Source organism: Vanellus vanellus, assembly GCF_965231255.1.
Source record: "Vanellus vanellus genome assembly, chromosome: 5".
Taxonomy (NCBI): Eukaryota; Metazoa; Chordata; class Aves; order Charadriiformes; family Charadriidae; genus Vanellus; species Vanellus vanellus.
Window position 1 is genome coordinate 65,786,507 of NC_138910.1, and position 10,896 is coordinate 65,797,402.

At 44.0% G+C, this 10,896-nt stretch overlaps 1 protein-coding gene across 1 annotated transcript in view; it reads left to right on the forward strand.

Moving 5' to 3' along the window:
* Positions 1-8,007, forward strand: part of SYDE2 (synapse defective Rho GTPase homolog 2) — a gene marked incomplete at its 5' end in the record, with an annotated part of 31,398 nt that extends 23,391 nt beyond the window's left edge. Inside the window, 3 exons of the mRNA XM_082483521.1 lie at positions 955-1,136; positions 2,018-2,249; positions 6,953-8,007. Of these exons, the coding sequence (XP_082339647.1) occupies positions 955-1,136; positions 2,018-2,249; positions 6,953-7,455 (917 nt within the window). The 3' untranslated portion in view covers positions 7,456-8,007. The remainder of the gene's footprint in view (positions 1-954; positions 1,137-2,017; positions 2,250-6,952) is intronic.
* Positions 8,008-10,896: the final 2,889 nt, after the last annotated feature.

The following is a 10,896-nucleotide window of genomic DNA, read 5'->3' on the forward strand; positions in this document are numbered from 1 at the left end:
CTCTGTGGCAGGAATAGATGGAACATTTAATGAACCTGGTGGCTGCATCCCCTAGAAACAGCCTCTCCTCTAGTACGTCCCCAGCTTCTGAAATGGTGCAGTATGGCTCTGCAACTGGGAGAGATCAGTGCGTGGCTGTTTCGGCCAGTGTCTCCTGTGGCTGTGAATTACGTTTGTCACAGCAGAAGCGAGCAGTGTGCTAGGGGACGCAGAGTCCCCAGGGGTACGGAGGAGTTGGTGTTTCCCTCTTGAGGACATCTGTTTGGTTGGTGCTTTGGTAGGTGAGAAAACGCTGCGTGCTTCACCAAATGTGCCGCTGGCACTGGGGTGTTTGCTCATAATTTTATAGTTGAAAATAAATGGAACAGAAAAATTAATTGCCAGTTGCATACAAACGAGGAGGTGTCATCAGGCTGAAGACTTTGGTGTTGGTAGGAGCTCCTTTCCTTGGACAGGAGGAGACTGCTAAGAGCCCTTTCTTTGCCAATCCCTCGACCCGATCAGGAGGGGGATCTGGAGAGATGCTCCCGCTGCGCCCGGCGTCCCTGCTCCTGCGCGCGCAGCAGCCCCTGCAGCAACCCCCCTTCTCTGGATGCAGCGCACCCTCCTCCCCTGGTTTCACTCCTTAGCTCGTGATGAGCTGCCTCGCGTGGGCTCGGAGAAGCTGCCAGCACCGCGGGGACAAGGGTGCTGGTGCTCCCCGGCCTCATGGGGACGTTGCAGAGATACCTCCTGCCTCGTAGCCAAGCCTGTGGGGATCTCTCACGTACCTGTGGTCCACTGTGCCCTTTTGCTGTCGTCCTCCCATCCCTCGCACCCCGGTGTGAGGTTTGCCACTGGCACAGAGGATTTTCTCATGGGATGGGTGAAGCTGATGTGCCTTAGCGCTCCCCAAAATCACTGGAAAGTGAACCTGCAGCTTGTTAAAGGCCACTGTTCTTGTCTCTTGTGAAGGCGTCCTAAAGGACTACCTGCGAGAGCTACCCTCTCCCCTGATAACCAAGCAGCTGTATGAAGCAGTGTTGGATGCCATGGTGAAAAATCCCTTGAAAATGACAGCAAGCGGTTGCGAGAATGACCCGAGTGACTCTGAGCACACAGCAGCCCTTCTGGATTGCCTGCCAGATGTTGAGAAGGTGAGCGGGTTAGCAGGTTCAGGTAAATTGCGTGCTTCAGAAAATAAAGGAACATTTTCACACTGGACATAAAATGTGTCAATCTGCGTACAACTGTTTCCTGACTTAACGGTCCACTTGGATTTTTGATGCTCCACGTCTTTGAAAATACTTCCACTCTGTGATTAATTGGAGGGTCTGCGTTGCTGGATTTATTCTGGTTTCATTTTATATTGTCTCCATAAAACTGATGAAAAGCTGTGGTCACTACTTTTACGTTGTTAGATCAAAGACACCGTGTGGTGTCCTGCTCCATTTCTGTGGAGCTTTCTGATCTGTATGTCGTAATTACATGGGCAAATGCATTCCTCTGTCCTAAACATGTGCGATAAAGCCTTCGCTTCCCATATTGTGCAGTGTAGTAGTGCAGCGCGCTGTTACCGGCCACGTTCACCTCTGTAGAACAGCACAATTAGCCCATGGGAGAGAGTGAGCGAGTGGCCAGCACTGTACCTGGAAGTTACCTGGAAGCTTGTTCTGATGCTGAGGTCATATTGTGGGTTTCTTTATTTTCTAATCTACTTGGATCGTCTGTACGGCTTCTGCAGCTTCTCTCCCCTCCCTGATGTCCCCTTTCCACTGTGAGAAAACTCATCCATGTAAATCTGAAATCAGGTAAGAAACAAGCTGAATTTTACCAGAAAGTCTGTCTGAACTAGTCTGCTCTGTGGTAGTCTAATACAGCTTTTCTAATTTGGCACTTAGATGTTCCATTGATGGGTGTTGGTAGAAAAAAACATAGCTATCAGCCTTGATCTTATCCCTCTAGAGCAGCGACATTAGGATGTCAACACCACCTTCGTCTAATGTTTTGTTTCCTGAGCAGTATTTTGTTCTTTTAGGCTACTCTGAAGATGCTGTTGGATCACCTGAAACTGGTGGCTTCTTACCACGAAGTAAATAAAATGACATGCCAGAATTTAGCTGTGTGTTTTGGGCCTGTGTTACTGAGCCAGAGGCAGGAGACCACCAACCATAACAACAGAGTCTTCACAGACTCAGAAGAGCTTGCCAGTGCCCTGGACTTCAAAAAACACATAGAGGTTCTTCACTATTTACTCCAGCTGTGGCCAGGTACTGTTTCATGAATCTGATCAAGGGAAAATGTCAGACCATTACTGTTTGTACTGTTGTCACAGTGTAGATTAATTCACAGGACGACTGAGCAGCATCAGAATTCTTAAAACATGAGGTACTACGGTGTCATTAATCTAAAGAAATCATGACAATTTTATAAATCTATTCTTTGTATTAGGTCACTTTGTTTAATGGGAATTTTGTTGTTTTAATTGCTTTTTTACCAGATGGGAGAGTTTGAGTAGAATGTAAGAAGTGGTGAAGAGTGCTTTGAGTAAAGACACTAGGAAAAAACAAACCCAGTGACAGTAAGGTTTCCACATCTGAATTAGGGGGTTTGGGGAGTGTTTTGATACTTTTTTTTTTTTTCCTTCTGCTCTCACCATTCAGGATTGTCTGTGTATGGAATTCATTAGTTGTTTGGTCTCTGAGATACCCAAAACAGTATTTTAATTTGGCCCTTGTAATTGGGTGGAGTTGGGAGCATCCTTATAGCAAGAGCTGTGCAACTTCTAGCTGTTTTTGCAGGGCTTTGCCTAGGGAGAAATGTTTTTAAAACAAAACACAACAAAAACCCAAACCAGAATGCCTGAAGTACCATTTAGCTTCCATGTCCAAACTTAAGAGGCCATATGCTTTCACACAATTTGGGGTCAATTGTCAATAAGAAGGGAGGTGATTCTAATTTTCCTAATAAACTACCAAAGTAGTTTATTTCGCATTTCAAATGGGAAGTGATTGCAGAGTGTTTGTGTTTCCCCTCGTATTCAGAGAGGCATAAGCCAGTGGAAATAGTCAGGATGGCGTCTGGAGCCCTGGGCTTCAGCCCGTGGTGGATTCCTGTGTGGTGCTGCTGCTGCTGAACCGCAGCCTTCTCGTGTGCAGGCACCGCCCGAGGTCCGGAGCCGACGAAGGTGTTGCAGATTTTTCAGTAAAACAGGGAGAGTTTGAGGGTAATACTGCGGAACAACTTAACGTTGGATCTGATGGGTTTAGTTTTGTTTTCAGATAGTCTTTGGGCAAGCAGCTGTTGAAAGCTGCCCAACCGTGCAGGAGATGGGTCTGTTGTGCGGTGCTGTAGTATCTTCCTTTTTCACAGTGGTCTGGCTAACGGTGTGGAGAACTGATCTGTTTCGTAACCTGAATAATTTAATATCCGCTTCTCAGACCTGAGCAGTGTAAACCCTGTAATTCTCAAGGCTAAGAGAAGATTCAGCTCATCTAAACAGCTGCTTAATTCTTCCCTTTTAGAACACAGTAATTGCTGTTGGGAAACTGCTGAATTTCTGCACCAATTGAAACATGAAATGGAATTACAGTTAATCTAAATGAATAATATGCCTAAATGGGTTTGTTTCTACATTTATTTTATTTTTACTTGAAGAGGAGGAGGGCTGCTTTTTATGGGAGACTTGGGGTCACCTGGCAAATGTGGAGGGTCACGAACATCGACTTGACAGTACTGAATTACAGATGCTGTGGCTGCATTTGAACTAGCCAGGTGGAATCTGCTGCTCTGTGTTCAGGATACAAAATATTTCTCAACTCATTTGAACAGCGTTTGAGGAAAGCTCTCTTTTTTTTTTTTTTTTTTTTTTTTTTTCTCCCCTGTCATCTTTCCCCATTGCAAACATTCTAAAGAGAAATTGCCACTGCCAGCTACCTGGTTCTCGAAGCATTTTATTCTGGAGGGACCAGCAAGTTCTCCTGACATGTAAACATGGGTTGGCAAAGACCTATAACTGGCAGATTCTATACAATAATTAAAAAAGAATCATAAAAGAAAAAAAAGTGTTTGGATTTTTTGTCTATTCCTAGACATGAGGTGTGCTAGCAGACAAAGTGCAGGATAGGCACATGAATGTGTAGTCTTTGTCTTAGTAGTTCATAATCGAACGGTGTAAGATTTATGATCTTGTTAATTAAAGGGGGGTTTATGATTGCAAAATAGTATAGGAATCTACACTGGATTGTTCTTACACAAGTCATCTTAAACAGTCTCTGCTCTACTTAGTAATACTTGTTAAGTTTTTATCTAGAGATTTATTTTAAATTTGTAAGGTGGGTTTTTTGGGGGGTCTGTTTTGTTTTGGGTTTTATTTTAATTGTGAGAGAAAGAATTTTCAGGGAAGGTTTAATCCTCTCCCGGGTAAAACTATGAAGTGTCAAGACAAGTGAAGCAATGCAAAAGGAGAGATGACTGTAAGTTCACTTGACCAGCACAGCCTAATTGCCAGGTTTGTGAATAGACCACTGAGGTCTTTCAGATGCTTGAACATTTCTTGTGGTATATCAGATACTGATTAGTATAAAGAATATTCTGAGTGAGACAGTGATTTCAGCCATCGTGGGCTACTTCTTTGTTCCCCTTACACCAGTTTCCACCTGAGGAGTGTCGCTGGGTTCCTTCCTACTGCCACAGCCCCTGTTGGCCAGAGCGGCTGTGAATCGGAGTGTGTTGCTGCTGCATGTGCTGCTGCGAGCACCTGCGCCTGCTTTATCGCTTAGCACTGGGAAAAGAGTTTGGGAAAAAAGTCAGTGCAGACAGCGCATGTACTGGAGGGAACAAAAAAACCCAACAAGTATAGTCTCAGTTGTGTTGTCTAATTTTCCCCCACCACCTAAGTCTGATTTATAATAGTTTCCTTGCACTAGACATTGCTAGCCACGCTGCTCAGATTTTCAGCTGAGTGGGCAAGTCGCTTTCCAAAGGATGTCACCAGCTGGGAAGCTTGAATTGCTGCTTGTGGATGATGAAAATGGCAGTGCTTTTTACGTTTTTGGTGGTGTTTTTTTTGGGTTTTTTTTTGTTTTGTTTTTTTCCCCATACTCTGCTGACATGATAGTGGCTGTGCCCTGGAGTCACCTCCTGTGACAGGTGACCCTGTGGCTGTAACAAGTACACGCTGACCATGCTCTGGGTCAGCACCGCCGGGATGCTGCTGGCTCTACTCACTGCAGCCTCAGGGAAACCTCCTCTGCCTGAAAATAAGAGCAAGAGGAGGGTTAGTTTGACATATGGTGCAGCTTCATGATGGGCTTGAGTCCATTGAGGACACTTCTGCTCCCTTGTCAGCTGCAGCTGGACAGCCCCAAAGCTGCTGACCACCAAAAATGTCGAGAAGGTTTCAGTCAGGTCGGTGAGCCAGCACAGGAGAGACGGGAGACATGGGTGGAGGAAGAGGGAGACCAAGAGCTGTTTGGGCAGCGAATACAGCGCAGGAGCTAATCACAAATCCCTGGGGATAGCTGATGGCGTGGCTGCTGGGGGAAACAAGCTGGTAGATGTATCTCTGCCCATAGGAGTGTGCATCGCTGTAAAGGGGGCAGGAGGAGGGTAAGTGGTAGAGTTTGAACACTGTCCCTTGGCTTGCAAGAACTGTGCAGGGCATTGTGCTAAAAGGGAGGTAAAATACGAAGGCAGAGAGGTGAGCAGGCGTACAGCATACAGTGTAAACAGAGCAGCTGGACCCAATGGAAGGATCGCAGTCCGGTCACTTACATTTAATCTCCTGTAGATTGAGACAGCTCGATAATCAACATGTTGTGCAATACTTCAATTTCCGTATTTTTCCAACCAAAAACAAATAGTCCTTGTTCGGTTAGACCGTGTAATACTGGCAAGTTATTGTTAACCCATGGCCCTTCGTCTTAATGGAGCATAGTCCAAACAGAAGGGCTTTTGTTGTAGTAAGGGGGGGGGGGAGGGGGAAGCAGTGGTGGTTATTGCATGTTACTGTGCAAGATGTAAAGCAAGACTAAAATCCCCTGGAGAGACCTGTAGAGCAGACCCAGAAAGAGAAGCATAGGGCACATCTCAGGACTGAGCCTTTGCACTTGGGTGTGAGGAGTCTAACGAGGAGTGGGTGAGACGCTGAACCGCACGGGTTTGCGTGCGCCAGGCTTTCTACGGCAAATGGGAATAGAAAGCCTCCGCTTCCAATTATGAGAGGCGGTGGTCTGTTTAAAACAAAAAGAAGTTTTGCAGCCGGGACATTCAGTAGGCACAGGTCAGTAAAAATATTTGTGCTGTTTGCCGTAGGAAGCCGGTAACAGCGGAGGAGGCTGTTAGTAACTTGTGCTGTATAATCGTGAGCTCAGGTAACGTGACCGTCCAACCCGTTTGAGTGTACGTCTGACGTGGGGTTGTGGCTGCTTAGAAAAATAATGCATAATGCAAACGAGCTGCTTTTAACGGTGCAGAACGCTAGGGCAAAAGAGAAACACAGGAGTTCAACTCTTGGTGCATCTTGAGCTTCTCTAGGTGTTTCTCCATGGTGGTATTTTTGTTGTGTTTTAACCTCTCTTGCTGTGCCTGCTTTCTGTTACTCTTGTAGCCTGGACAAAGCGTGTGAGCTGAGCTGTTTGCTTTTCTTTGACCCGCAGCTGGATGGTGGTTAACTCACCCAGTGAATTTAATCTGTGCTGTGGGAGTTTCTACTTTTAGATAGGCTTCTCTCCATTGCAGTTTGAATCTGGCATGAATTGTCAAAACGGAGCTTTTACAGTAGTTTTTCTAATTATTTTATATCGGACAGCAGCAGAAAACATCGTAGCGGAATGCGTTGGCTGTAAGCTTGCATGTATTCATGCATGCTGTTAGCGTGTGACGTCGAGGGAGGAGAGTGGGCATCTGTCGTGGACTTTTCGTGTTGCAGTACGGATTCAGCCCTCACTCTGGTTTAACTTCTCTCTTCTAGTGCATCACTCGCCTGCCAAAGAACCAGCACATCTGAACGCGTGTCCCGAGCACCCATCCTCCTTGAATTACCTGAGACCCAAGAGGCAGAGACCTCAGATGCTGAATCTGAGCGGTACCGAGATGTCTGGGGTGCTCAGACCAAGGCCGGCAGGTCTAGACAGCCCCTCGAGCAACCGCTACGCTGGAGACTGGAGTAGTTGTGGGGAGAACTACTTCCTAAACCCGAAAGACTGCCTGAGTGAAGCAGACTACGATGACGTCCCTTCGGAAGACACAGAGAGCGGGGATGACAGCAGCAAGGCTGAGGAGTCGGACGCCTCGCTGAGAGGGCCGCAGCCCGTCCCCGTGGAGCACACCTTTCAGAGCTATTTGACGATGCAAGCAATAGACTCTGCGGCGGATCACAGGGCAAACCTCAAAGACCTGCAGGAAAGTATTGATACTCTGATAGGAAACCTGGAAAGGGAACTCAACAAGAACAAGCTAAATATGAGTTATTAAATCCTGTCCTGCATGACGCCTCCTCCTAGTGCCTCCGTGCCCCTCACCGGGCTTACCACACTGTGGGAGGAGAGATGGTGGCCTTCAACGCCGTGTGGTAAGGCCACAGCCCACCTTGCGTTAACAAATTTTAAGCCATTCCGTGACATTTCTGCCTTTTTGTTAGAGAAGAAGGTGTTGGCCTGATTCTGGTGTTGGAGACAACCTTAGAGAGACTGTGAGGTGATTTCCACATAGTGGCATTTCTCCCTAAAAATACTATGCACTTAGGCGGTTTGGGCAATACCTGGCAGAAGATAAAGCGACATCTCTGCTGTCGGTGGCAGCAGAAGTCCTCATTCCTGAAACCCTAGCTCCGGTACAGATGTTCCTCTTGGAAGAGGATGAACGCTGCTTGGCCTGAGTTTTGCAGCATGGACTTCAGATAGACTCATTTTACTATATATGCAATGGCTGCTATGAAAAATGCTTTATATATATATAATATTTATATATAAAGTTTTAATTGTACAAATAATAATGTATTCCTGTATTAACACTTTTCAATAATTATTTAAACAAGCAAAAATTAAATATTTTTCTAACCTTGTTTGTATATATCTATGTATAAATGTGCATGTGTCTGTAGTCACCTTTGGAAAGGAGCAATTACGAAATGTCCCTGTTTCTAAGAAGATGCGTTCCGTGATGCCAGGATGAAGTTACCTCTTGGGTAACGCAGCGTTTGATTTATGCACAGAAACACGGCCAGAGAGAAGGCAGGGTGAATGATTAATATAAATGACCTTGTGTGTCGCAGCGGCATCGGTTCGCAGGTGTTGACTATTAACTGTCTCTCACACACCCACCACACTTTCTCTGTTTTTTTTTCCTTCTATTTTTTTGTTTGTTTTTCCTCCATGTATTTTTAATATATAAAGAAGGTCTGGAATGTATTGACTTTTCAAAAAATACTTCTGGTTTGTCCTTGTAACCTGTTAGTTCATTCTTGACATTTCAATACTTTTTTTTTTTTTCCTCTCCAGAGTTTCATGTATTTTTGTTGAGGTACCGTTGTCTGGCTGCTGGTAGGTAGATGCGTTTGAGCCCTCTCTGAAGGGCTTGTGGCTCTGGAGATGTAAGACTCAGATTCTGCACAAAGGCAGTTACTTTTTTCTCTGAGTCTTTTTTTTTTTTTTTTTTTTAATTTTTAAAATTAATCTCCCCAAAATGGAAACCTGAGTTATTACATGAGGTTGAACGGGGTGAGTGATGTTACTCCAGGGGAGTTTGGGTGGGATTGCAGCTCACTGTGACCTTGTTAGATTCAGCTATTGCCATCTTCTCAGATCATCTTTTATCTTTAGTCATTTATGGTGAGCAATTCAGTGTTTCATGTTAAGGAAACACACTCTTGGTTAGTTAAAAATAGGTTATAGGTTAAAAATAGTTAAAAATCCCATACAGATGTTTGTATAGTCCCCCTAACCAAAAGGAGACAGAGATTTGGGCAGGTGGGGGCGAGAGGGTTATGTGTTTTGAGAGGTCGAACCCCAAGTCGCTAGCAGGGTAGAACTTAATTCTCTTCATCTTTTTGGTACAATGTGGGCATCCCACCATGGCTTTCCCTTCGCCCTGTGCGGAAGTGCTTTTCTGCTAATCCGTACTTCCTTATATCGCTTAATTGAAGAGTTATTTATTTACAATAGCAAGGAATTAAGAATTGCTATGGCAAACTTCACCCCTGTTTTCCAAGGAATTCTTTTAGCATGGTTTCAAATAGTTTATCCAATCTCATTAATTTATTTTTTATAAGTGTTAAAAGATGCAAAACAATTATTACAATATAATGATAATGTATGAAAATGTAAATTTAACCTGAAGCATTTATCAATAAATCGATGTATTTTTTTAAACTTTTATACCTACAGAATGTGCATACTTTTTAAACTATAAATTTAAATTCTAAATAAAATTTGAATTAAGAACAAAATTTTACTAAGCCTAGTTAGTGATTATTTAAACCTGTCTAAGCTGATGCCGTGCAGCTGTACTGGCTGCACATCTGAATTAATTCCATAAAGACATTGAGCTTTTTCAGAAGACGTTTTGTTCTGTTGTCTTTTCTAGATTGACCCAGCATTTCAGTTACATAATTAAAATCCCCCCAAAACAAACACTACTCAATTTAAATCCCAAAGGAATAATATTCTAAGGAAGTCGTCAAACAAGTGCTGTGGCAGCATTTCTTCTTTTATTGCAGGATGCTGATGCTTTTGAACATAGCTTGGCTTCTGCACTGGCTGCGTACGATGTATTAGCACTAGTTGAAAGGTGTTTGCAATTAAAGTTATTTGATAAGTGGTATATTAAGTTTTCATTGTTTATAATAACGTAGATGATGTAAATGAGCACCTTTTGAATATGTGTAGGCTTTTTCTACAGGAAGGTTCTGTAACTCAGTGCAGCAGTGCACTGCTCTGTCAGCTCTAATATTTTAACCTTACAACAGGGAAAACTGACAACTTGATAACCTTTATTAATGTTAATCAGTTAATTAAAATGTAGTAAAGTATTGCTATTATTAAAATGAAACATTTTGCTGTTAATCTAGTTAAACTTGTAGAAAGTTTTGTGTCTTAAAAATCGTCTTTTAGTGAGACATTTCCGAAGTGGTGTTTTTGTTATATGTTGTCCCTTATATATATATATTTCTTATAGATATTATTACATTTTGTATAATTATTTCTATAATCTATTCAAGTTGCATCCATCTTAGGATTGTTACTGATCCTTAAAGAAGAGGACTAGTGTGGGAATTACCCTACTCTAGAAACACTAAATTGGGAGATTTAAAACAACCTTCTTCTACCAAAATAGTAATGAACATTTTGTATACGGAAGAGCAGCCTTGGGCTTGTGCAGGCTTTGCGGGGCAGAGCTGCTATTGAACCCTGTGGGCACAGCCGGGGACTTCTCGTACTGTACTAACCTTTGGTGGTGTCTGCTTGGTGTACCTCGGTTTGACATCAGGTGCAGGTCCTGTCCTGCAGGGGCTCTTCCCGCTGCTGGAAGAGGTTCAAGGCAGCGGGCAGAGCCTGCAGTTGAGTTCAGAGAGCTGATGTCCTTGAAGCGTGTGGACTTCCTTCAGGTGTGACCTCTGCTTCCCAGGTAAAGAAAATGGATGCAGCTGCTCTTGCAGAAACAGTCCCAAGCCTTGCACCAAAACCGCGTACAAACAAATTGTTATACCCAACTATGGGCTTTTTTGGTGTTCTGAGGCCAGTGATGGCCACGTGCCGAGCTGGGTAGCATCCAAGAATCGTAGTTTGTAGTCCCCAGGGAGAAGTAGAAATGCATCCGTAGGTCTGTGCAACTCTCTGCAGCCAATTGTTAAAGATATAATGCACTTAAGGTATGTTTGGGAACGGACGAGGCCCATCGGTAGGGTTTTAATCCATT